The 27,023-nt window shown below is 50.9% G+C and overlaps 2 protein-coding genes across 4 annotated transcripts; both read left to right on the plus strand.

Annotated features, from left to right (window-relative positions):
• Positions 1-504: 504 nt before the first annotated feature.
• Positions 505-20,206, plus strand: LOC144153908 (sulfotransferase ssu-1-like). Its single transcript, XM_077685661.1, has 3 exons — positions 505-657; positions 16,978-17,651; positions 19,479-20,206. The coding sequence occupies exons 2-3, from the start codon at positions 16,978-16,980 to the stop codon at positions 19,759-19,761; spliced, it is 957 nt and encodes a 318-aa protein (XP_077541787.1). The 5' UTR covers positions 505-657; the 3' UTR covers positions 19,762-20,206.
• A 1,814-nt stretch (positions 20,207-22,020) lies between these two features.
• LOC144153858 (sulfotransferase ssu-1-like) lies at positions 22,021-26,408 on the plus strand. Of its 3 annotated transcripts, none has more exons than XM_077685587.1 (3): positions 22,021-22,131; positions 24,567-25,240; positions 26,017-26,408. In XM_077685587.1, exons 1-3 carry the CDS (start codon positions 22,093-22,095, stop codon positions 26,297-26,299), a joined length of 996 nt encoding a protein of 331 aa, XP_077541713.1. In that variant the 5' UTR covers positions 22,021-22,092; the 3' UTR covers positions 26,300-26,408. The 3 variants fall into 3 exon arrangements, with proteins under 3 accessions (XP_077541713.1, XP_077541714.1, XP_077541715.1); XM_077685588.1 differs by lacking the exon at positions 22,021-22,131 and adding an exon at positions 22,708-22,920; XM_077685589.1 differs by lacking the exon at positions 22,021-22,131 and adding an exon at positions 22,934-23,275.
• Positions 26,409-27,023: the final 615 nt, after the last annotated feature.

Raw genomic sequence — 27,023 nt, forward strand, 5'->3', positions numbered from 1 at the left:
CGTCCCTCGATACCTTAAAAACCATCTACTCAGAAACGTAATTGAACATTTAACCTCCACTGGTGGATTAGAGAAAGCAAGGGGCTGAGTGGCCACCGTGAATGAAACAATTGCTGAAGTAGAACGAAAGGATAAAGGCTTTCAGGGAGGTTTGTATCCCCTCTGCCTCGTGAAGAGCTCTAGGAACGACCTCACTCCCCGCATATATGTACCCGTATTTGGGCTCTATTTATTATTTTTAAGTCGAACTTCGCTGTCTAAGTTCTTCCTCAGTCTTTCTTTATCTCTCTGCCTCTCCGGCAAAACACGGAAAGGGTCACAAGTTTTGAGAAGCATTAGCTTGCTCAGTCCTCATTTAGCGTGAACGAGCCGTGGCGCCGTGCCCCAAAGCCTCCATCTCTCGTCAGCGCTACGAACTGCGAAATGCGCATAATAAACCGTGACTACGATAAAACAAATACATAAGAGCGAAACGAAAGCGCAAGTGGCGCATTTAACGGGCGTCGCCAGGTTGCGCCTTCCCCTCAACCACTGTTTTCATCTCTACCGTCGTTTTGGAAGCCGCACAAGGCAGCTGGAGGGGAAGCCAGCCTGGCGTAGGTATACCGTTGAAGCGACGCTGGCGAGATAGAAAGACGGTTTTTTGCGACTTATACTGTGAGTACTGTTATTATCTGACCCTGTTTTGTTTTCCGATTGCCAGCCGAGCGAGTCCCGTGGAGATTTCACGCCCTTCATAGCGGGAATTACGGTTATCTTATTCCACCCGTAAGAAAGTCAACCCTTGTCCTGGCACTGCTGCCTCGACAAAAAGCGCACTTGTGCGTGCCATGACCTTGCTGTGTCCAACTGGTTGCCAAGCGCTTCCGGCACAATCCTACACAACTTGCCAGATGACCTTCACTTGGAAGCGGCACGGGCAGCGCTGCAACTTTTCGGCGCACGCAAAAAAAACGAATTTCAGGATCTCTCAAGTGGGAATTGTCGGATAAATGCGTAAGTCGCTCGCTCTAATTGTACACTGAGTCCCGTTAAAAGGCGGCTTCAGTGCTATACTCAAAAGTATTTCTGTGAAGACACTTTTTAGAGCGATATAAGCAGTATGAATGAAGCCCCTAGGTTGTTATAAAGACCGCTATAAGACCCGTGAATCCCTAAAACTCCTGGGCCATCTCCACTAACGGGAAACCTGGGGAGGGGCGAAGAAGGCAGTGTATAAGTGTATTCAAAGATTGTAAGTCTCTCTCTTGCCATACGGCGCGCGCTGATTGGGCGCCGGAGAAGCGCCGGTGGGAGGAGCAATCGCGCGCTTGCTGAGGCGGTGGCGCCCCCTCATGCGTTGAACCAGGTTTAAGCAATTAAATGAGAGACAGACTGGCCGTAAGTTATCGTCGTGTCACACGCCGCAGCATGCTAAGAAGTATGCTAAGAAGTAGCGCGAGGCGTTGGAAAACGATTGTCCCGGTGTTTTAGTACCCGAACTACATGAGACGACAGGAGACGCCGACAGCCCGAGCCTCTAGCGTGCTTCACCCCTAGGGACATAGGGACGCTTTAAGGTCGGCCTCACTGCTATGTAGAAGTACATTGCGGAAAAGACGTTTCTCGGTAGCAATATCAGTGGTCGTATATAAAAATGTCACAACCTTTTAATGCGTAGCTTTCTTAGCCAAGTACCCCCACAGCCAGGACCGTATAACTTCCTGCATTTCCACAATAATACAGATTTGGCGAAAGTAACACCTTTGATCGTTATAATAGCGTAAGTGGAGATTACCGGTAGGGGAAAATTTTGAAAAAACAAACAATAAGACAAATAAAATAGTAAAATTTTCACAGAAATGATCTGACAAAATGGAAAATATGCATTACACATCCCCCTTAAAAAAACAAACAAAAAACGAAAAAAGTCTGCAAAATAACATTGAAAACGTGAATTAAAACATAGCGTCAACAGACCAACTCTGCAGTAGGCATTGCATATTCGAAAAAGATGCATAATTAGCGAAGTAAAGGTACTTAATCGCCATAATTGTGTAAATTTACATAACTGGCGAAAAGAAAGAAAAGAGAACTTAAAACGAATAAAATTATTCAACATCTTCGGTACTCATAGCCATACTTGGCTGTGAAGAACTCATAGCCTTGACAACCGTCATAAGAATGATGCGTATTTGTAGACAATTATCTGAATTTCTGCAGATTTAGTTATATTTTATTATTACAATTTTCTTAATCGACGAAAGTCTGTCTCATCAAGCGTTACAGATGGACATACGGGTTTCCTTAATGAGTTCACATAGAAATGTTGTGAAGCATTCAAAAAAGACGAGTAGTCTTTTCATTCATTTTCACGATTGATTAATAGGTAGCGTATTGAGCGGGACGCAGTACGAAGGAAGAATTTAAACACGATTATTTCTCGTTGTTGAGTTAGCATTCTCCTGCATTTGCTCCCTTTGGAGGACTCAGTTTTACTCCAGGATACAAATTGGGACTGTCTTTTCCATGTCGGCTTTCTGGGGAGGGTGGAATGGCCTAGCAGAGGCATGCAGCTTCGTTTTATTTGTAACAAAACTGCGACAGTTAGTTATTTATGGTATCTGCTGAAATGAAAGTGTTCACAGCTTTGTCGCCATTTGCGCAATCAAACTTCATGTAATTTGATTCAAGATAGTTCAGGTAAAGCACGACTTACAACAGTTTTCTCGAACCAAAAGTGCATTTATTGTCAGCAGATGGAGATTCGGATTTGTTTAGAACTACACCCGTGTAGTTGTAAACAACCATGAACTAACCATAACCGTGTGACCATGTAGTCACACCATGTGAATTAATCATGACTGCTAAGTCAACCTTAGGAGTAGTAGCCTCAGTAGTAGTCTCAGCGGCCAATTCCACTGTTTTTTTTTTCAAGATGTCCACATCATATTGAGGGCTACATAGCATTCGCAAGAAAGTTGGCTTTGCCGCGCTACAACGCGCGACCGTGGCTCACCAGCACGACTCCTTAGCCACTGAGCCACCGCGGCAGGTAGGAGTAAGTAATACCCCTGTCATACGTGTCTATTTAAGTGCACTTGCACAGAGTAGACCCGGATAAAATGTTATACCGGCGCAGCTAAACGGCAAACGCGAATGACACCTACCACCGAACTTAAGTTGTTCCAAAAAAAACTTTACCCGGGCCGGCTCGCCGGCTGAGTTTTCTCGGTCGCAGGGAATGAATGAATGAATTTATTGTCAAGAAAAAGGAAAGGAAAGACCACCAGCAGGCGTAAATTGTCACACCTAGGGGTGGACACCGGAACGCCTGCTGGTGTGGGGGTTGGGGCAGAGGATGATAGATTCATAGAGAGGAGAGACAGATGATAGAGGTGACATGTTTACAGAACACAAGAGAGAGAGGGGCATATTTACAAGTTAACACTCACTCCCACACCCACACAAAGTCTGGAGCAAGAGAAAAAAAAAAAGTTCGCACAGTCTCGTAAAAGTTCACACAGTCACTGTGCCAGAGAGTCAAGTGCCAGGCGGAGCCCTGAGGCATCCAGGTAGCCGCCCAGCGCCTCGTGGACGCTGTCCCTCTCCCTGGTGTTGCCCGGCGGCCATAGTAGCTCGTCTAGCGGCCGAGCCCTTCCTCCCAGGGCGGCCAGCAGTTCCGGCCTCCCTGCCGCATACTCGGGGCACTCGAAGAGCAGGTGCGGCAGGGACTGGACAGGTGTGCGGCAGTGCCGGCAGGCAGGGCTGTCTGCCAGCCCCAGGCGGTGCTTTCGTTCCGCCGTCCACACCGCCCCCACGCGGAGGCGCAGGATTGCCGAACGCTGCTGTCGGGGCAGCCGTGCAGCCCGCACAGGTGGTGGGGCCTCTCCAGCAGCCAGCCGTGGGTCCGGGTGCTGTGCCCGCACGTGCCGCTGTATAAGCAGGCGGGAGTCATCCGCCGCTGCCTGGGCATCCGTGGCCGCGGGCGTCAGCTCGTGGGCCTCAGCGGCCAGCTCGTCCGCCCGCTCGTTGCCCTCGAGCCCGATGTGGCCGGGCACCCACTGCAGCCGCAGCCGGGCACCCCTGCCTGCCAGCCGCTCCGCCTTCTCGCGCACTCCTCGAACCAGAGGGGAGTGCGGGTCGCCCTCCCGGATGCGCAGCAGAGCCACCCGGGAGTCGCACAGCACGGCGCAGCGCTCGGGTGCGGGCTCCAGCTCCAGCAGCAGGTCCAAACCCAGCTGGACCCCCACAAGCTCTGCCGTGGCCGAGGATGCGGCGTAGTGCAGCCGGGCCTGCCGGGTGGCCTCCCCCAGCACGGCGGCCGCTGTAGCGGAGCCCTGCCGCCGCCGCACAGAGCCATCCGAGTACGCCAGGGTGTGGCCCTCCAGTTCTTTCCAGACGACGGCCCGGGTCAGCTGCAGCAACCCGCAGTGGGGGGTTCGCCGCTTGCTGCGCAGGCCCGGAATCTCCAGGTGCAGCTCGGCCGCCAGGTCCGGAGGGCGGCTGGAGGGCCCCAAGTCTGTGGTGCCCACCACCTGCTCGTACCGGGCCAGCATGCGCCCCATGCGCGAGTGCCGGTGGGTGCGCAGCCGCTGCAGCAGGGGGCCGCCCCCCTCGGCTCGGCGCAGCCGGTCAATGTGGCCCAGGGCCCTCTGCTCGGCCGTCATCTCCAGCGTCCACACCCCTGCCTCAGCCAGCGTCCTGTCGCACTGCGAGTTTCGGGGCAGGCCAAGGCAGGCGCGGACGCCCTTTCGATGGTCGCCCTCCAGCTGCCGCCAGTTGGGTCTCCGCAGGGTGACCAGCGGCAGCGCGTACATCAGTAGCCCCACGGCCGAGGCGCTGTACAGCCGCAGGGCTGTCTGCTGGGAGCAGCCTTTGTCCCGGGCGACCATCTTCCGCACGGCCGAGGTGGCCAGCTGTGCCCTGGCACGTAGCTCCTTGGCGGCCTGGCGGAAGTCCACCCTGTGGTCCAGGGTGAGCCCCAGGTAGCTCACCCTGGTCTTCCACTCGAGCTCCTCGCCGTCTATGCGGAGTTTCTTCGTCCGTCCGCGGGCGGCTGCGCTCGGGTGCACAAGCATGGCCTCTGTCTTTGCAGCCGACAGCTGCAGGCCGACACCTTCAAGCTTGCACCGCACCGCATCCATAGCCGCCTGCAGCTGCTGCACGACCGCCCTGCCGTCTCCTTTCGGTCCAAGCACCCACAGGGCAATGTCGTCGGCGTACACCGACATGTGTACCCTGTGCCCCCCCCTCTGGGCAGGCAGCCTGGCAGGGCTGCCATTACCAGGTTGAAGAGGAAGGGGCTGATGACGGAGCCCTGTGGGGTGCCGATATCCACTGGCCGAGGTGCCGACAAGACGTTCCCCACCTGCACCTGCGCCGTCCGGCCCGTTAGGAACGCCTCGACGAAGCCCCGCAGCTTCCCTGCAATGCCGGCCTCCTCCATGGCCAAGGAGATGGCGGGGCGCTGCAGGTTGTCGAAAGCGCCCTTCACATCGAGCAGCACCAGGGCAGCCACCTGCCTGGTGGCACGGGCGTGTTCCAGGGCGCCACCACGTCAGTGATGGAGTCGGCCGCCGCTCGGTGCTTTCGAAACCCCGTGAGCTGCTCCGGGATCGCCTCCTCCTCCACCACGATGGCCTCCATCCTGCGCAGCGCCACCCGCTCCAGCAGCTTGCACCCGCAGGAGGTGAGGGCCACGGGACGATATGCCGTGACCGCCCAAAGGCCCTTCCCCGGCTTGAGTATGGGCCTCAGGATGGCGAGCAGCCACTCGGGCGGCAGCTGCCCCGTCTCCCAGATGCGGTTGTAGGCCATAAGGAGCTTGCCGAACCCCACCTCATCCAGGTTGCGGATCATCTGGTAGGTGAGGCCGTCTGCCCCTGGCGCCGACTTGCGCTTGCAGCTTCGGAGGGCACTGCGGAGTTCGCCCTCCGTGATGGGGGCGTCGTTGAGCGAGTGGCGTCCCTCGGGCTCCTCCAGCGCAGCCGCGGGCCTTGGTTCCGTCCGGTGAGTTCGCAAAGAGTTCGGCCAGCTCCCCAAAGCTTGCCTGCTTGCGGATGGCCAGGGCGGCCAGAGGGTTGCGGTTTATCCGGGGCTTCAAGATGGAGCGGAAGATGCCCCAGAGTCGACGGCAGCGCGGGTCTGCCTCCGAGCTGACACACAGCTCGGCCCACCGTTGCCGGTTGAGGCGGTGGGCATGTCGTCGGCAGGCAGCATCCACGCGACGGTACTCCGTCCAGTCTGCCCTGTCCCCCGAGCGCTGCGCCCTCCGCTCCGCCCGGTTCCGTACCGCCCGCAGCTGCAGCAGCTTCAGGTCTGGCATGGTGGTGGTCCCCTCGGCGACGGTGCAGCTCCGCGTGGCTCGCCTGGCGCAGCGAACCAAGCCCCGGAACATCTCTGCTCCCTCCCCCAGCTCCTCCTCAGCAAGGCAGCGCCGGAACTGGTCCCAGTGGGTGATGTGGTGCAGTGCGGGCCGTCTGGCCGGCTTCCCGGGTGGTGCAATGTGCAGCGGGTAATGGTCGGAGCCCCATGTGCTGGGCTCCCGCCTCCAAGTGGCCTCAACCCCGGCTGACACCAGGCTGAGGTCGATGGCAGTGGCAGTGCGACTGCCACGCCTAAAGGTGCACTCACCGGTGTTCAGTGCAGTGAGGTTGAGGCGCAGCATGGTGTCCCACAGCTGCTCTCCCCGCGTGTCGATCCTGCCATCTCCCCAAGCAGTGTGGTGGGCGTTGAAATCACCACAGAGGAGATGGCGGTCTGCGCATAGAGACACCAGCTGATCCAGGAGGCCCGAGTCCCAGCTCTGGCATGGACGCACATAGACACTGCACACAGTCATGTCACCACCCGTGCCTAGCCGTAATGTCACTGCCACGCACTCTTGCACAGTTGTTGTCACCCCACTGGTGTCCAGCACCGCGTGCTGCACGCAGTCGCGCACGAACACTGACGCGCGCGAGGGTCCTGGAGGATGGGCTGGCTCGCTGCACGCCACCAACGAGCACTGCGCGTTGTCGCAGGCCGTGGGACTGTGGTAGCCCGTATATCCAGGCAGCCTCAGCTCCGAGCCTTCTCCCGCACGCACGTAGCTCTCCTGCAGTGCTACCACGTCTGGCCCGTGCTGCAGCAGATATGCGCTCAGTTCTGCGTGACGGGGGCGAAGCGCGTTCACGTTCCATTGCAGCACAGTGGGCACTTGAGGCTGCGTGCGGCGGCTCCTAGCCATGGCGGTGCTCGGGGTGCTGATGTCCCTTCGCAGCCTGGGCGCACAGGGGACGCAGGTGAGAGTCCGCAGGCAGCAACTCCCCCAGGGTGCGAAGCACGAGCGTCAGGCCCTCCTGCTGCTGCCGTCGACTCCATCGTCCTCGTTTCGGCCGCGCAGATGCTGCCTGGATGCTGCCGGGAGCTGCCTGGACTTTGTTCTGCTGCTGGGCCACCACTCCACGTCGGCTGTTGCCGTCGCTGCTGTCCGGGTGCTGCTGCGTCGTAACCGCCGTGGCAGGGGCCAGCCCGGGGTGTGCCGCCGCTCGCAGTGCTGCGCGAACTGCGACGCGAGAGGCAGGCGCCTGCGCCCGCGCTAGCGCTGCACATACGCGGCGCTCCTCCCGCCAGAGCGGGCACGAGTGGTCCAGCACCGGGTGAGGACCCCCGCAATTTGAGCAGGAGGGCTTCTCAGCCCTGCAGGCTGCCCTCATATGGGGGCCCCCACATCGCCAGCACCTCCTCTCGCGATTGCAGCTCGCGGTGGCGTGATCGAGCCGCCCACATTTGCCACACTGCAGCGGCCTTGGTTTGCAAGGCCTCACCGGTCGTCGCCGCTTGTACAGCGCGACTTCCGCAGGGGGTATCGGCGCCGCGAAGCGCAGATACACCGCAGTCCCCCTGCGAACAGCCGACTGCACAGCCACAGGCGTCTCGAGGGAGGCGACGATGTCCTCGGTCGTGATCGTCTCGTCGTCGACCACTATGACGCCCGTACTGCGCGACGCTGGCTCGCGGGGGCTCACCTCCATGCCGCAGATGTTGGTTGTGGTCAGGAGAGCCTCCAGAGCGTCCGACGTGGCCGCGTCCGCTGCTACGACGTTGCGGCGAGCGTTTACGCGAACGTCGATGACCCCAGGCAGCTTCGTGAGCTGCCTGGCGATGGCGTCGCTCTTCTGCTCCCCGAACGCCGTAGAGGAGCCCTTCGTGCGGAAGAGGACCGTGCCGAGGGCTGTGGGACGGGCCGGGAGCATGGGCCCATCGTTCCTCTTCTTGCGGGCGGCCCTCCTGCGCTGCGAGCGCGACAAATACAGCTGCCACGATCCTTCGTCGGCTTGTTTGTTTTGAAGGCTTCCGCCACTGGCCGCCAGGGGTGGAGGCTGCGCTTCTGTTGCGTCCGCGCCCGTGGAGCCCTTGGCGCGTTCAGCACTGCCGGCCGCTGCGGGGGGGTCGAGGTGCGCCCCGGCCAGCCTGCCGCGTCTCCCCTCGGGGGCTGTACCACGCGGCCGGCTGTGAGGCGTGGTTGGTGCGTCCCGAACCACCCGAACTGCGTCCCTGTAGCTCAGCCGTCATAAATCGCAGGGGTCATAAATCAGGAAAAGTAACATCAAAGAAGGAGCGTTTGGATGTGTAAAAATTATGTTAAAGTTTAATTAGGGATGTACTGTTTATTTATTTTTACGAAAAGGGAAGCAGCGACGATAAAGAAGAAAATAATCCGACGCCCAAGCCGCCTGGTGGGGTGTTGCTTCATGGCCGCCGTTCTCTGCGGCGTTCACGTAGGTGGTTTGTTGTGGCTTAGTGGTCGTATTCCCGTTGAAGTCTTTCCGGTTATAATCAGTGCCGGATTAGGAAACTTTGGGGCCCGGGGCTACTGCGTCCTTGGGGCCCTAATGATGATGATGATAATGATTCCGCTTTAATAGGCGAAACATTTCCAAGCCCATGTTATACTCTCTGATCAGTGATAAATTATACATAATTTTACGCTTTCCTGAAACTAATTTTTCGGCTTGATGTCTAGTACTGTATAACGAATTTTATCAGGCGTAAAAGTTAGTATGGTTTGATTGCTGGTCCATCACAGATTCACAATTAATCGAAGCGCCGTGTCGGCGTGCACACGCCATGCTACGGAAGAGTATTTTCTTACAAGAAGCGTAGTTTATTAAGCTTGTAACGTTTTAGTTTTATTGTAAAGTTCTCCACCTGCATATATGGGAGGGCTCAAAGTCCGCGCAGGCAGCTGTCACGCACAGACATCTGCCAAACAGTTAGCCGCCACGGCTTACGGGTCAAAATTCTGTAGGTTACTCGCGCAGACGAGAAAGCACGCGGCGGTTAGAACACGCGCCGCCTTTAAAGGAAGTTCGGGGGGGGGGGGGGGAGGCTCTGACGTGTCGAGCAACGCAACCTACCTATCGCAGCACGATTAGCACAAAGACGATAAGCAGAAAAATGTCGCTTTTTGGGCTGGGGAGCGGTCCGCTTCGTGCGTGGGTTTGCGCATGGCCGTCGAACTTTCAGCGGCGATGAACTCCTGTTGCGCAGCTGTGATGGTCTTGCTAGTCGGCAAGCCGTTACACATTAACGGGTCCCCTTTGGGTTGGAGAGTGACAGGTGATCACGAGAGATGGCATCAGACAACAGTTTAATAGGGATAGAATGTCTCTGCTCACCCCCGCGCTGCTGCTCCCGTCGGTGCCGCGCAACAGTTCCAGCAGTCAGTAGTTTGTTGTATATCGGTCGGGTCGTTGTTCAGTAGTAACTGGCAGTGGAAACACGCTGAAGCTTCTCGTCTAGATTCGGGGTCTACGACGGAGGCGAGTGTGGGTGGACCTCTCGTTTTTGAGTCCTCAACACGTCTGCCAAGTCTACTGTTTTCCCGCGCTCCTTCGGGGGTTCCTCTCCTCCTGCCGCCGCGTCCAAGCTGGACCAGATCTGCGGGCCGCCCTTTGGTCCGCGCCGTCCGCCGGCTTATTCCAAAGCGAAAAGCGCCCACGGGGACAAACAGCTTACCGTCCCCGAGTTGCGGCTGAGGTCCGTTTTCAAGACGGCATCGAAGGGGTCACACGCAGGATGTGTTTATAAGTGGACACAGCTTCCGTCATACCGAAAGGAAACAGACGTTGTTGTTACTTTGTTTGGCGTCCACGCCTGAGCTCTTCATACCGCCTAGGCCTGCTGATTCCCCAGCTACCCGCTAGGGTCGGGCTGGCCCGGCGGCCTCTGCGTCCACGCGGAGTAGCGCTATAGAGAATTACGCTACAAATGGAGTCGCGCGGACACGTAGCTTCCGCAACGCTTGTTGCTCTGACAGCCTGCAGAGGGTATACGGCACAGAGACGCGGGCTGAAGCCGAACGACCCCGCGAGTGGCCTGCACAACCTTTGAACATTTAAATAACCATATATACGCTAACCATTCCGCGAGAAATATCGAGTCGATATCAATCACGCTTATGCGATTCAAATAATCCACTAGCTTTATTGAACAGGTCGTCATCGCAGTGAACTTCATGTCAAGCGCTATACATTCAAATTTGTGGCAGAAACTGTGTATGAGCCCGTAAGGCAGTGCTTAAGTTGTCAATAATTACATATAACGTCCCTCAGGCTTAAACATTTTACAATGTTCTTCAGAAATTATTTCATTATTTGCATGCCTGACCCTTTCTTATACCGAAACGTGCGCACGCCAAAACGTCCGCGTACTTAGATGTCCGTGTACCGAAAAGACTACCGAAACGACCTGTGCCGAAAAAGACCGGAGCTGAGAGCGGGGCCTTTTTTACGTGGCTTCTTAGGCCCGGTAAGGCTGTGTACCCGCGACTTTTGGTCCAAGACGTCTTCTCATAAACCTCGGTAAAACAAGTAAGAGGAGTAGGAATAACTAAATTAAATTGAAATGGACTCGAAGGTTGTCAACCATAACGTGAGGGGCCCCCACTCCTCCTCACCTGTCACGAGTTAGTCAGCTTCGGTGTGAAGGTGAGGTTGAAGCTCCTACTTTCAACTTTCAATGCGGGCAGCGAACACACTCAAGATATTTTTTTTTTTTTCATATGATCGAACGGGGCCCCTGACAGCTGGGGGCCCGGGGCTGCAACCCCTGTAGCCCCCACCTTAATCCGGCCCTGGTTATAATCCACGCTCCCTGATAATTTTCCCTCGACGATATTGCTGCTGCGATTCGCTGCGCAGCAAATAACAATGAAAATATTACCGCTGGTCCTCAGTCACAGCCCCGCCGGCGTTTTTAGTGGACTTGCGAGACGCCGATCACAGTGTTGAACAATACAAACACGATGAAGTGTTTAAATTGCCTCTCATGTGACAGAAAGGTGGATTACAAGTAATTCTGCGAAATATTTACGCCAGCTCTTGACACTGACTTCACGGCCAAAGGCACTTTATTTCGTCGTTTCGCCGCGCGCTGCCAGTGTCATTCGGCGAGCCGGAGTGCACTTGGCCCAAGTGCGCTTAAATAGGCACGTTTTACAGGGGTATGAGTGAGTGAGTGAGTGAGTGAGTGAGTGAGTGAGTGAGTGAGTGAGTGAGTGAGTGAGTGAGTGAGTGAGTGAGTGAGTGAGTGAGTGAGTGAGTGAGTGAGTGAGTGAGTGAGTGAGTGAGTGAGTGAGTGAGTGAGTGAGTGAGTGAGTGAGTGAGTGAGTGAGTGAGTGAGTGAGTGAGTGAGTGCAAGGCATTTTTCTGCTTCGCATAGGGATAGGGACCGGTATGAGAAGGGTGCGAATGCGCATTTCGGGATAGAATTGGGGGGGGGGGATATTTCACTTGGAAAATACCCTGCGTAGTCATGCGTACACGATTATCCAGTGTACTATAACAATCCCAGCAATATTCCCACGTTGTTGGCGCATATAGGACGAAAGCTGCAGGACATTTCAAGTGTGCAGCATACACGTTTGTTGTTCCTGAAAACCAGCCAGGTTTGTCTACTACAGTGTCCAGGAGAAAAAATGTTGTAGCAGGGCCTACCGAAGAGGTTTGGGAGATGGGAACACTCCTGGCAGATATTCTCTTCAGCAAGACTTACGGATTTGCATGTGTTAACTGACGCGTGAGGGGTAAAAAGTTTGAACTATGCAACAATGACTTGAAACGGTAACCTTAAAAAGTAGAAATGCCACTTAAGGTACAGTGGAACGAATTGGCTGGTGGACTGTGGCAGACGTTGGCGAATCCTGAGACCGCCATTCCGGCTTCATAAATGTTTACGCTGCCGTTATGTAAGCATTTTAGGCTACAACGGGGTTACCTTGTGGACATACCAGTGCGTAGTGTACACCAAACAATTTTTTAGGCTGTGGGCACCGAGAGGAACGCAAATAAAACTAAAAACGAAATCAATGAGAAGGAAAGGCCAGGACGCCAACCACAAAGTCACTTGGCAAAAACATTTTGAATAATTGACTTTGTGGATGACATCTTCGCCTTTTATTCTTGACAATGCATCCCAACCAGACTGGCTTCGGGGGCTAATGATTCAGTAGCCAGTACTGGTTGTATGAATTTTCATACAAAGGAAGTCGAAAGCAGAGTGTGAGGACGTCCATTTATCAATAAATAAACCACTTTGACAGAGGTGTTACAAAGTTGTGCAGGGACCCTTACGATGAAAATATTCTGTGAGCTTCTTCTCTCACCAGAAATGCCCTAGATATCATCCTAATGGCACTTGATGGATTAGTAGCCATAGTCTAGATAACGCCTAAAGCAACTAATCAAATTTTTCTCCGGTAGAGGTGTTCCATAATAATGACGGCATATTTCGTTTGCCTTTTTTTCTCCTCTCCTAGCTCTCCTCTCCTAGGCAGTAGTTTCCATATTATACTATTTTTGCAGTGCGAAATGGAGGCATCTTGCCTCACGCCAGCACAAAATCTCCGCACTATTTTAGCCCAGTGGTTTCTGCGTCGGCGATAATCACAAGTGTGCTGATTTTGAAGCAACCAGTAGGGAGCTGCGTGTCGGTATTTATGATCGTTGAGGCATTCATGAAACTTTTCGTAACTGGAGTGCTCCCAGCTGTGAAACACACCCCTTTGTTGAAGTCGAACAGTTTTCCCTATTTCAAACTCAGAAAAAAACATCAAACAACGCAGAACGACGCTGCTTTTTGTTTTATAATGGCATGCAAGCTCGTCCAAGCTTCTACGCGTCCTAGTTAAGCCGATCGTCTGCAAACCGACTTGACCAGGACGTGGGCTATCCCCTCCCGGCTACGAGACTCCATAACAGCAGCTCGAAGCTTCGCTCACTCCGCGTTTGTTCTGGGAATGTCTTCGCAAACCTTTATCAAACTGGCCAACCAACAATCATCCGGTCTATCCTGCAGAGCTTTCCGTTGAATTTTCTTGGGTGTCATTTGTGTCGAGACTCACGCGCAACACTCGCCTCAAGGTACTTGGATAACTGGGTGCATACACTTGAGCATGTATGTGCAACCCTAATTTTCAGTTTTCAATTTCAGTTTATTCGGCATTTCTTTTACATTCAAAGAGAAAATGCCAGGACAAAAAGAAAAAGTTACAAGAGCAGATTTACGGAGTTTCTGTCCCAAAATTGCCAGCGCATACAACGACATAAACTATAAATACTCAACATAAACTTCCTTAACATACAGTTAACATATATTTAACATACGATATATTTTAGGCTTATTGGAAGCATAAACTTGAAATTGGGGCGTACATACATGTATGAAGCAAACGCAAGCATACAATAGAAAACGAAAGGGTGGATACATACAAACATACGTGCAATAAATCAGTAAATGAACATTACATAGATACGAGAATATTGGAAACGTACGAAGGCATAACCAATGAAGAGTTGCTAAAATATTCTTTCCACTTACGCTTATAAAATCGGGTTTGTATTTAACGTGTAACCCAAGCTGTTGATCTTGCCCAGGCTAGGAGGCACAGCATAGGCCGTGCTTGCGCACAAAGATCTCAGGGCCCGTAGCCGAACATTGACCGCTGGAGCGGCACACTTATCGCAAACTTTGCGAACCCTTGCAGAGGCAAGTGCCCAGTTATTCCGCACGTGCCAAGCATGCAAGCTGTATTCAAGGGAGAGACGACAGAGGGCAGAATTCAAAACAAATGGCGCCCCCTTGATGTGGGATGCGTATTTGTTCACGAGGTACACGCAAGGTCGATAGAGAATCCTGGACAGCCCAACTGAAAATAACACGTACCAGATGCCTTCTGTGCCCCGAAAAAGAGAGCAAATATACTTCAGGACTGGATTATACACACGACTTCAAGCATATGTCTTTAAATAATGTCTCAGAACATAATGTACCCATGCACCTTCTGTGAAAAAGGCAATGATAGTGAAGATTTGAGGCAGTACTTTTTATGAAGTCGCTTAACGAACCTAAAGGTTTGTAGGTATGCCGTCAAGCAAGCCTTGCCTTTTTTTATAAGAACGTTTCGTAAAGGCTAAGCAGGCAGCGCGGGAATGCTTAACACAGGGAAGTGATGCATGATAACTTTTCTTGCCATAGCTGAACAAGGCACAGAACTAGATGTTCCATTCCTCGTTGAATGTGCCGCAAGCTGCTGATGCCAGCGCCCCACAGCACGGTTGTTTAAAACAAAGCACAGGCGTGGAGAACATCTTCAGCACAGCATCTTCAGGGCATCTTCAGCGTCAGCACATCTTCAACTAAACCTAATGCTGACTAGTATAGAAATAATGTTTTGCAAGCGCCGTCAGGGAGTAGGGAAGGCGCACGTGTTAATTACCACAGTAAACCTAAAATAACACGCATGTAAATTCGACTAACCGGCGTTTCAAAACTACGTATCACAATACCGGGACCGCCTGCAGTAAGTTTTGCAGCGGAAGCACCGCATAAGGAGAAAGAAAACATGTGCACTTTTATTTTACGTTATGCAACGGAGCCGCAGGACATTTTCTCTTGATCAGTCAATGCATGAAGACCAGCGCGTCTTTTTTGTTTGTTTCTTTTTCAATAAATGCTCACCATAGCTGCCTCTTGGAGGCAGTTGTATTTAATTGGTCGTATATGATATTGCGCAAAAAAGAGCGTGCTATGGCAAGCACTAGTATTTATTGCTAGAGGGATATTGCTAGTGCGGCTACGCTATCCCCGTACGTGTTTTCACTCTGGATGATTCATTGGGGCGGAGTTAAAGGCACCTCTCTCATGGCCTCACTAGTTTCGGAAGACACAAAATGAATCCACACTATATGCAAATGCGAAGCCATGGTGGAAGGACTCAGTGTTTCGGTAGCACACCATGATGTTCAGTATAGAAGGAAACAGGTGGCAATATAGGCCACCACACACGGGGTTGTTGATACCTCAGTCGCGCGATTACGCACACGTACTCGCTAGGGTACAGTCATACGGCAGGCACAACACTGTGGGACAGAACTAAACCCATCCCACGCACGGGATTGTTTGTTTCAGATCCTGCAGTTTACGTCTCGCCGTCCCGCGCATGTGCTCACCAGGGTACAGGCATGCTGGGCGTACAGTAAAGTAGGATAAATTTCAGCATCGTGCTCATGGCTACGTTATTTAGGGAGGAGGGAAGGTAAGTTAGGAAAGTCTTCCTCGCCGTAACCAGGACGTCTGTGACAGCATCCGAACAGCGAGCAATGTTTATGTTGAGGTGGAAGCTTTAGGCCTCCCACCACGACAAATCACTCCGAGCGTGCGGCGACAGAACTTAATGGGGGAGAGTGAACGATAGTACAACCTAGAAAAAAAGGGACACGGGATTTGCGACATCTTCCCAGTATACAGGAGCGTTCTACTCCGCCACCGCCGGACAGGCCGCTACCGCGGCTTCTGCTCATTGTTTCTTTCTGTTACTTACGCCCTGTGGCAAAATGGCGTGATAAAAAATGAGTCGAGCTCCGCTGAATTGCCGCTGCCTCATACAGTGGGGCAACAATCACCAGCGACCGAGGCCGCTTCGCCGCACTCACTGTGCTCTTATAGACGCTGAGGGAGACTGCGGCGCGTATAATACCGGCAGAAACATTTTTAACACTTGTTGAAAAACTCCGGGTAAATGTTCCAACATAAGACTTTCGCATTCCTACCCCTCAGCTCTGTTAAGTGTCCCTGCCGAATATATTGTTGCTCGAAGTTGTGCGGCCGACGTAAGTGCGTGGCAACCTTTCTTAGCTGACTGTTACGCATGTTGGCTGAAGGCCACCGGACGCTTTATTTGCAATTTTCAGGCTTGGATCTGTACGTGTCACAAATATTGAAGAAAAGTTTTTACATCATTTCTGGGTTCTGTTTCTCTCTGTTTCACTTTCTTTCCTCTCTCTCTCTCTCTAGAGAGAGAGAGAATCACTAGTTTATGTACTACCTGACAGTCTTCTTCCAAGAGGAAACCAGTGGCAGCAAGGCGCCACACCTGCCGGTTTGCGTGGTTTTCCTCTCACGCAATGTTTTGGCAAGTCGCGCTTCTGGCGGGAAATATTTTAGTGAACTCTACAGAATCCACGTGTTCGTTCTCTTTCGTTAGAGCCGCCCGTGGCCGCTGATAGTTTCAAGCCTGTCATGACCTCTTTGGGGCGGGGCTAATTGCGAAGAGGGGTCTTGTAGTGGTACAGCCAGGAGGAGGATGAAGGACAGTTACTGTAGGCTTAGCAGTGTTCGTTCACAAATCCCTAAGGGAGGATGAGAGTGGCCACTGCACGCAGAATCTGCGGGTCTGTCGCTGGTATTTCCTACGAAAACTGAGCAGCACATACTTCTAGTGAGGTTATATCTCTAGCTCCAACCTGCTGTGCATAAAAATCAGCTGTAACACAACTTCGACACCACAAAAGCATCACACATCTCAATCCGCCCGGAGAAATCACACAGACGGTTTTCAAGAGCAGGTATTGTTATCACTATTATTCTATTTTGCACTTATGACATCACATAGCAGCCCAACTACAAAGTTTGCTCGAAGTTTACTCATTTTACTCTAATATTATTTTACAGATGGACCCCACCGGAGAGAACCCCGACCAGAGGCCTTACTACATAGACTTCGATGGCTACCGTTTGGGTGTCGCTTTCGGCAAAAAGTTTGTCCAGTCGGCGCGGGAATACAAGCCGCGACCCGACGACGTGTTCGTCGTAACTTTTCCCAAATGCGGTTCAACCTGGGTCCAGCACATCGCCTTCCTTATTTACAACGATGGCCAGAAGCCGAAGGACGGCCTGGATTTCTTCAAGAACAGCCCTTTTTTTGAGATGACGGGAGCAGAATCCTTGCTGACCATGAAGCGTCCGGGAATCGTCAAGTCTCACTTTCCGTTCTCCATGATGCCTTGGTCGTCACAAACTAAGTACCTGTACGTGTGCCGTAACCCCAAGGACTGCGTGACGTCATTCTTCTACCACACACGGGGTTGTCCTGGCTACCTCTTCACACAAGGGACGTTTTCAACATTTTTCGACCTGTTTTGCGAGGGACAAACGGACTTCAACGATTACTTCGACCACGTGCTCGGATGGTACGAACACCGAAACGACGCCAACGTCCTCTTCCTTCATTACGAGGATATGAAGGCCGAGCCACGAGAGAACGTCCTTAAGATAGCCAAGTTTCTCGGACAGTCGTACTACGACAGGCTGCTCGAGGACTCTTCCTACCTGGAAAATGTGCTGAGGTATTGAAAGTTACGTAGATGGGAATATCCACAAAGTGCTTAGGAGAAAGTAAAACTGAATGCTGTTGTATGAAAAAGCTTTTCTTCAGTAAACAAGACCTCCAAGCTTCAACAGTGTATCTTTCTAAGTAAAACGAAAAATGAGCGCGAGCCTCAAACAACTGTCCGTGTATTTATATCCATGAATGGGTTGTAAATGAGCGTCCATAATCTAGTTTTATTTACGTTGCCTTTGTAGCAGCAAACTAAAAAATTTTCTTGCTACCAGCAGAGCTGTTTACTTGAGCTTTGTGCGTTGGCATTCGCAAATATACAAAGAAAAGCACTCTCTCAGCTCGATGCACCCGGCACGAGCTTCGCACAGTGGTTTTAGCAAAAAATACCAACCGCACATGAGCGTACGCCTCATGAACACCCTGCACCACATAGTCTTCCCAAGGGGTCATTGGGTGCTGCGCAGAGACGTGTTGCGCCTTCTACTAAGCTTGCTTTGTGAGATGCAACCGGCGAACTCGTGGTGAAAGGACCCTAACATAGACAAATTAGGAGGAGCTTGGGCGGAGCAATTGCCGGCATATCTAGCCAGGCTAACCCCGCCTGATCCCACACAACAACCACCGCCGCCACCACCACCACAAAGATCGCCCAGTGTAGTCCTGGCTTGCGCGTGGAATTGCGCTTGGTGAGGAGTTCCCGCCTTAGTCGTAGTCGTAGCAACCTGCGCGCGACGGGTTGGCCACTCCAAAGACGACAACGGCGAATCTGTCAGGCCATCCTTTTACAATCCACCCGTGGGGACGCCGAGGACGCGCTCGCTACAAGAACATTTGCCCTGTACGGCTGTGCAATCGAAGGACCATGACGAAAGAAATGAAGACTACTGCTACTGAATAAAACACTGTACATACTTTAATGGTATTTGCTTCCCATGGCGTTAAAAATGGCTTTGCACTGCTGAGTTCCGGCTGCTGCCTCTCTCCTGGGATACAATGTCAGTGTGGGGAGAAGATAGGTCGACCCTAAGCTCTGCTGTTTCACCAGTGTTTCACCACTAGTGCAAGCTGTGCCTTTTTTTAACAGGCACTCGCGTGCTTCTTCTTTGACTGACATCATAAATGTTTAAGGAACACACTTCGGTGGCGGATTGAGATTAGAACTGAAACGAAAGGCAAGGCCTTGGAAATAACATAACTTAGTACTGTGGTAGTGATGTATGCAGTACGTTGTGCAACATACTATAGACGCACAGCAACGCTAGCCTATAGCAGTCTGGTGACGTATGGCTAAAATCAATAGTGAGAAATATTGTTCTGAAATATTCTAAGCATCAATACGTATTGAAAGTGTTGGTAAATATTGGGGCCATTGATCTTGTAGTTTTCGTTTAATAAAATATAATCGTTACACTAAAAAAACGCGGACTTCAGTCACCTAACTGGGCTCCTTCTATAGTCTAACGCACGCTGCACAAACCACTGTAATCTCTTGAAGTGGCAGACGGTTTTAGGCAAATGGAAAAAATTCTACAAGTTTCCTAGTTACAATAAAATCAGCAACATTGCCCAAGTTCTGACCTCGCGTTTACCGTATGACATGTCTTAACCCATACTTTCCGGTTTTCCGTGTTAACGCAATCAATTGCGTAACACAGATTAAGTGTTCATCGTAGACATTGTCAAACCCCTCCACCTAACAAGACTTATAGCCCTTAGCCTTCCTCAGTGCTGTTGCCCTCTGTCCCCTATAATTCTATAATATGCCACTGTCCTTTTATACTGCAAGTAGCGCCTGTAATAATGGCGTGTCGCTACGGTTCTTTCCACTCAGGTACAGCGACGTGTCCGCCATGAAGGAGTACACGAATGACGCCTTGGTCCAGTTTTTCTCGACGCCCCTGCCAGCCGGCAAGAAGGCACTCGATGGACTTAAGTTGATGCATAAGGTGGCGAACGATACTCCTTCTGAGACCCCTTTTATACGCAAGGGTGTCGTGGGCGACTGGAAGACGCACCTGACGCCCGAGATGAACGACCGTCTCAACGGGAAGATACTTGAGAAGCTCGCCGGCACTGAACTCCCAGAAGTGTGGAAGCGGCATGGGGTTATGTAGGCCGGATTTTTACAAATTTTGCGAATGAATTCAACTTTTGTTACTACACGGCTACGACGAATAATTGACTGTATCTTCATTTAGACCTCATGCAACTTTTGTGCCCTTGGGTTGAAATCAATTAAAGCTAACTTTTATTCTTAAATGCCACTCCCTCATTCGGGGGCTCCTATTTGCTGGAGCTGTGCCATTTCTTGCAGAAGCTGGTAATTGGAGGAATGCCCCACAACGCAGCTCTTAACTGCACTTAGCTGGCGTCGAAGTACCATCTCTATACATCTAAGGGAACTAATCATGCATTACGTATTTCTCAACGACTGTAATTCAAACCTCGATCGGACTTGTCATTTTAGTGCAGCCATTTTTTACAAACCTATAGCCTTTAATATGTTGTGTAGTATGCTGTGCTTATAATCACTGTCGAGAAACATTTCATTACATTCAGTTTTTACGTACCACGCAAGAAACAAATCCAATGCTAAATAATTGCGTTTGTTGGGTTTGTGATAAAGTCATTTTGTTGTGTCCATAAAAAGCAGGGAGTGTATGATCTTACTTCTCGTAAAACAATGCCCTCTGGACGCCGGAAAGCTGCCTAGGTTTGCGAAAATTAGAATTTTAAGTGCACAGCCTTTTAGGGCCCCGGCTTGTCGTCGTGGCTCACCTGCTGTCAAGCTGTCCAGTTACCGCAATCCCGCGGCATAACGAACCCAAACAGAGGCTTAGACAAGATAGCCGAAAAGAAAATTTAATAATAATACCCGATACAAAGATCCGCTGTAGCTAAATACTACGCGGGTCGCCAAAAAATAACCGTAGTTCCAAAGATTGAAATCAGAAACATACTGAAGTTTTTTCAAGCCGGTCACCATGCACACTACATGTATGACTTCACAACTACACCACACGACTCCCTACAGCTCTCCATAGTTCTCCACAGTTCACCAGTATACACATTACTATAACCACTATTACACCGACCGATCACTGTAGATCAAAACACCGACAGTTCCCGACAAAACATCACCATCAATACAACAATCAATAAGGTACTATAGACACTTCTACTTGCTTGTTTACAACTCGAATAAACCGAGCGGACCGTCCCGGAAAGAACTGCTCTTTCCCCTAGCGCAGTGACCTCAAACTAAAGATGATAGAATTTACGAGAGCGCACCTTTCGTAGCATGGCAAACATGAACATTTGCGGCCGCGCTCTGAGCGCCGCAAAGCCGCGTCATCTTCAGATGATCACGGCACCAACGCGCAACAAAAATAGACCAAACGCGTTGCGCGACTTACTGCGTGCTCCAAGCTGGTGACCAAGCATCCGTGCTAACAACTTCCAGTATGTCTTTGCAAACCGGCAATCGAAGATCGCATGCTGCAGGGTTCCTCACAGCCCACACTATGGGAACCTGTCGGAGGGCGCCATACCCCACGCTGCGATGCGGTCCGCCGTGGGCAGGACCCTCCAGCCGCGCTGCCAGCCCTTTAGTACGCGTTACGTTCTAGCGCGAGGCGTTGGAAAACTATAGTGTCCCCGTGTTTTAGTACCGTGACTGCATGAGACAACGACGACAGGGAACGCCGACAGTCCGAGCCCCTAAGGGGCTTCGCCCCGCAAAGGACCCCAGCAGGGTTCCCAGTTTTCTGAGTACACGCCGTGGTGGCCGTGCCACTCGCGCTACGCAGTAGAAGGCTGCCGACACGCAGGCTTTTATTACAAAGCTGCGCTCCTGCAAACAAAGGTCGAAGGATGCAGCTACTGCTAGCTGCGCCTTCACCTGTTCCTTCAACTGTCCCTAGGTCTCGTTCGCCACTTCGCCCGACGCGAAAGATACCTGCTGCCCCTCGATTCAGCCTTCCGGCCAAAATCTGAGAATACTTGAACAAGAGGTTTATATAAGCAGAACTGTTCGAAACTCCTGCAACCGCTGCCGCTGGTCATACATGCCCCGTCCATTGGCGCAAAGAAAACTACAGGTACATGAGAAGCAGAATATATACTTAACCGGCAGTTCATGCGTTCATTTAGTTATGAATGCTCGTTGGGTTGGCTTTTACGACAGTAAGCGAAAGAAAGTGGCCGCTGAAGAAAAAAACAACGACGCATTCAGAATTGCGCAGTAAGGCTCCAACACGTGCGGGATGAAAGCTAGCACAAAAAGAATAGAACTCCCGCTCGTGCTGTTCCAGGCAGAGGGCACGCGAGCACTCTGAATGCAGGAAAATTGAATTGCTGTTCAATTCATCAATAGAAGAGTGAGAGAGACAGGCGAAGAGTGTGAGGTGTGGTAGAAGTGAGCTGATAATGGCGCCACATCCCCTATGGCAAGTCACTTCTCTGCACTTCCGACAGCTTTCACGGTGAGTGGAACGGCGTTAAATTTTTACAGTTGACCGAGGCTCGCGACTGCGATTACCATACTCATTCTCCGTCACTGCCTACGGTCTGCTAGTCTACGCTGCAGCATAAATTCCTTTCCATTAACTTGCAACTTTTTCCCTAACGGAGTATTGGGATCGGCAATATACCGCTCATGTTCGATATTACGTCAAAAAACAAAAACAAAAGATCGTGCGAACAAAACAAAAGCAAAACAATATATCTAGCTTCAATAATCAGCAGTATTTACTGCTCATGCGTAATCGGTTGTGTGGCGACGCAATCCCGCACATGTTTGTTCCCATACAATATACTGAAGCAGAGATAAAACCACCCCGCTTAAGGTGGGGCCGCTTGTTGGAGAGGCAAAATGTCTGTACACACTCTACAATGCGGAGCCACAATAAGAGCAGAACACGGTGACCGCATAGTGAATGTTCGCCTTCGCAAAAGGAAGAAGTAGGGGAAAATACCAGCCCCCACGAACAGGGTTGTTTATTTCAGATCACGCAGCTTTCGTCACGCCATCGCGCACATGTGCGCACCAGGATACAGGTGTAGAGTAAGTGCGGTATTGTAGGGCAGAACTAAAACCATTTCGCTCATTTCCGTGCTACTTTTAAGGAGACAAAATATACGTATGCTTACTACAATGCGGATCCATGATAGAAGCAGAAGATAGTGTACTTTTCGTGCGTTCGACCCTCCCACTTAGAACAGCGGACTAAAGCTCGGCCCTGAACGTCCTCGCAGCCGATATACTCAGAGCCGTAAGTTACACAAGTTGATGTTTTGCGATATGTTTGTTGGTGAAGAAACGGTGCTCTCTTTAGTACAATCTACGTGCCCGTTCTCTTTGGAGGGCCCACAGCCGTTGCCAGTTGCGGGTCCAGAAGGACCTCTTAGGGGAGGGGGCAGAAGGCAGAGGCGTCTGGTAGTGCACGGTCAAGATGAGGATAAATGGTCCTTAGTGTACAGGCTGAGCGGTGTTAGTTCAGAGGACTCAGTGACGAGTTTAAAATGATGGCTGCATCCGCATCCCGTGGATGCGCCCCTGCTCGTTATAACGGAAGCTCAGCCGCACCTGCTTCCCGTGAGGTTCTGTACCCAGCTGCAACCTGATCGGTAGGTCGCAAACACGTGTGTGCGTGTGCGTGTGCGTGTGCGTGAGGGGGGGGGGGGGGGGGGGGACAGTGTACCACGCAATTTTTCACAGGTACTTATTACGAATGCTCGTTGAAGGCCACCCCAAGGTTCAATCGCGACTTCGCTCTGTGTAAGAAATAGCGCAGGAAAGTTTCAGCTTTACCAGTGGAGTTCTCAGTAACGCATCATTATCCCGGTGCACATAAAATAGGGTAAAACTTCGCTTACCAAAAAAAACGACTTGATTTAACTTCTCGTTATAACTAACAACAACGACATCTTTCTGGTGCATGTCTCACAATTATTTATAAATTCAATTACTTTACCGTGGATCTGAATAAACGCACCCGGCCCCATCATAAGTGATCATTTTATTGTAGCCTCGCTCAGGCGTTTGAAAAGTCATTTTGTTTCCTTTTGTCAACTGCACATAATTAATGCGTTGCCAACTCCAGCAACTATCAAACCGGTAACTAAACGTCCTTCCATCAGCACAGCTAAGCATGCACCAGATTTCTCAGCAATGGTCTTTTAGGTGTACATAGTTCGACACCGCAGAAGTAACGAAAAAAGTCAATTGCACCTTAGAGTATGGTTTATATAATACCCAACAGACTCTTTCAAACTAAATATTTCTTCCAAAAAATAGAGATGGGGCCGGCGGCACTGCGCCACATCTTCCGATCATTTCGTTTTTTTTTTTTTTTTTTTCGTCACATGTGCTTTAAGTCATGTTTGAAATTGCAACTCGCGTGGTAACCTCTAGAGAATCCGCGTGTTTATTCTTTTTCGTTAGAGCGGTACCTTGGCCGCTGCCAGTTTCAAGACTGTCATAACCTCTTTGGGGCGGGGGCAAAATATATAGTGGTACAGTCGGGAGGAGGATGAGTGACAGTTACGGTAGGTTTAGCAGTGTTTGTTCAGAAGACCGTAAGGGGGCATGAGAGTGGCCACTGCACGCGAATCTGCGGGTCTGTCACTGGTATTTCCTGCGAAGGCTGAGCAGCACATACTCCTAGTGAGGTTATAGCTCGAGCTCCAACGTGCTGGGCACAAAAATCAGCTATAACAGAACTTGGATACCACACAAACATAACACACATCTAAACCCGCCCGGGGAAATCGCACACAGCGTTTTCAAATGGAGGTATTGTTATCACTACTGTTCCTTCCTTACACTTATGACGTAACATAGCAGCGCAGCTACAAAGCTGTACCAATCCCTGAGTATAGTTTCACAAGTCAATTTTACGCGAATAACATTTTACAGATGGACCTCAGCGGAGACGACCCCGACCAGAGGCCTTACTACATTGACTTCGATGGCTACCGTTTGAGTGTCGCTTTCGACAAGGAGCTTGTCCAGTCGGCGCGGAAATACAAGCCGAGACCCGACGACGTATTCGTCGTAACCTTTCCCAAATGTGGAACAACCTGGGTCCAGCACATCGCCTTCCTTATTTACAACTACGGCCAGAAGCCGAAGGACGGCCTGGATTTCTTCAAGAACAGCCCTTTTCTCGAGATGACGGGGGCAGAGGGAGCGCTGATGATGAAGCGGCCGGGAATCATCAAGTCTCACTTTCCATTCTCCATGATGCCTTGGTCGCCGCAAGCAAAGTACCTGTACGTGTGCCGCAACCCTAAGGACTGCGTGACGTCATTCTTCTACCACACACAAGAATTTGCACCTTACCAGTTCACACGGGGGACGTTTTCGACATTTTTCGACCTGTTTTGCGAGGGACAAACGGACTTCAACGATTACTTCGACCACGTGCTCGGATGGTACGAACACCGAAACGACGCCAACGTCCTCTTCGTTCACTACGAAGACTTAAAGGCACAGCCACGAAACAACGTCCTCAAGATCGCCAAATTTTTGGGACAATCGTACTATGACAGGTTGCTCGAGGACTCTTCCTACCTGGAAAATGTGCTGAGGTATGGAAATTTAGCTGGATCTAAACCTATAAAATGCCTTTAACGTAAAGTAAAGCGTCTTGCGAAGGTGAAATTTGACATTCACCTGAAATGCAAAGCTTCCTCAAAAATTCGGCCTGGTACAGGCTGAATTAAACGCCGTACCACCGCCTTGTCTACTCCCCATAAATCTGGTCGGTTAACACCAGTTCCTCTCGATTCGAGTTGTTTATCAATTCGCCTTGTATTACCAACGGCTAGCCTCCTGGAGAGAGGGAGAGAGAGAGAATTTAATAAAGACGAATGAGGTAAGCCGAGCCGTTGCGCTGGCTTGCAACGCTAGCTGATAGAAGAAACAGACAAAGAAAGCAAAAAACAAAAGACAGGAAAAAAAAACAAAAACAAAAAAACTATAAAAATTAAGAGATGTCATTTGAAGTGCCCAAAATTTTCAATCACAAAACTCTGTGCAGTTCTGTGCTCCGAAGAAACTCCAAGAGAGCTTTGATTGGACGTGCGGCCTTACTGAGACCCGACCAAGGTCCCAAAACAGCCCTTTTATTTATTATTATTTATTTATTATTATTAACGCAATTATTTGCGCCCCATAATTCGCGTGTTTATCATAGACGTTGCCAAACCGTTCCGCCTCTCGAGACTTATAACCGTTAGCCTTATTTAGCGCTGCTTCCCATGGGCTCTAAATCCTTTCGCACTGGGGTATGCTCCTGATCCTTCATGTTTCTCGTAGCGACTGCAAGAATTAATGGCGCGTCGCCACGGTTCTCCCAACGCAGGTACAGTGACGTGTCCGCCATGAAGCAGTACGCGAATGACTCCCTGGTCCAGTTCTTCTCTAAGCCCCTGCCAGCCGGTGAGGAGGTCCCCGATGGAATTAAGTTGTTGTACAACCTGACGAAGGATGCTCCTTCTGAGGGAACACTTGTACGCAAGGGCGTCGTGGGCGACTGGAAGAGGCACCTGACGCCCGAGATGAACGACCGTCTCAACAGGAAGATACTTGAGAAGCTCGCAGGCACTGAGCTGCCGGGAGTGTGGAGGCGACATGGTGCTTTGTAGCCTGCATTTCTACGGATTCTGCAAAGTAATTCAACTTCTGTTACACTGTGCTTATGGTGAATAATTGACGGTATCTTCATTTACGCGTAATAAAACTCTTGTTCCCTTCTGCTGGAATCAATTAAAGCTAACTTTTATTCTTAAACGCCACTCCCTCGCACGGGGGCTCCTATTTGCTGGAGCTGAGAAGTTTCTTGCAGAAGCAGGTAAGTCGTAGGAGTGCGCCACAACGCAGCTCTTACCTGCACTTAGCTGGCGTCTAAGTAGCATCTATGCATATAAGTGAACTAACCATGTATTACGTATTGCTGAACGACTGTCATTCAAAGCACGATCGGGTTTGTCATTTTAGTGCAGCCATCTTTTAAACCTACAGCCTTTATATTCTTGTGTAGTATGCTGTGCGTATAATTACAGTGGATAAACATTTCATGGCAAGAAGATTTTACATACCATGAAAGAAATAAATTCAATGGGGAATCATTCCATTCCTTCGGTTTGTATTAAAGACATATTCCTGTGTCGATCAGGTAAGGTATGATCACGATCCTGGTAATGCAACGCACTCGTGACGTGAAAATCGGCCAGGGTTTGCGAAAAGACTTCGAATGGTTGATCGAGAATAGCGACTGCGATTACCGTAGCCATTATCCGTCACTATACCGTCGGTCTCCTATACTCTACTGCTGCATGAATGCCCTGCCATTAACTTAAAACGTCTGCC

This window comes from Haemaphysalis longicornis, unplaced genomic scaffold (assembly GCF_048455015.1).
Source record: "Haemaphysalis longicornis isolate Haplotype H1 unplaced genomic scaffold, Haemaphysalis longicornis Haplotype H1 scaffold_9, whole genome shotgun sequence".
Lineage (NCBI taxonomy): Eukaryota > Metazoa > Arthropoda > Arachnida > Ixodida > Ixodidae > Haemaphysalis > Haemaphysalis longicornis.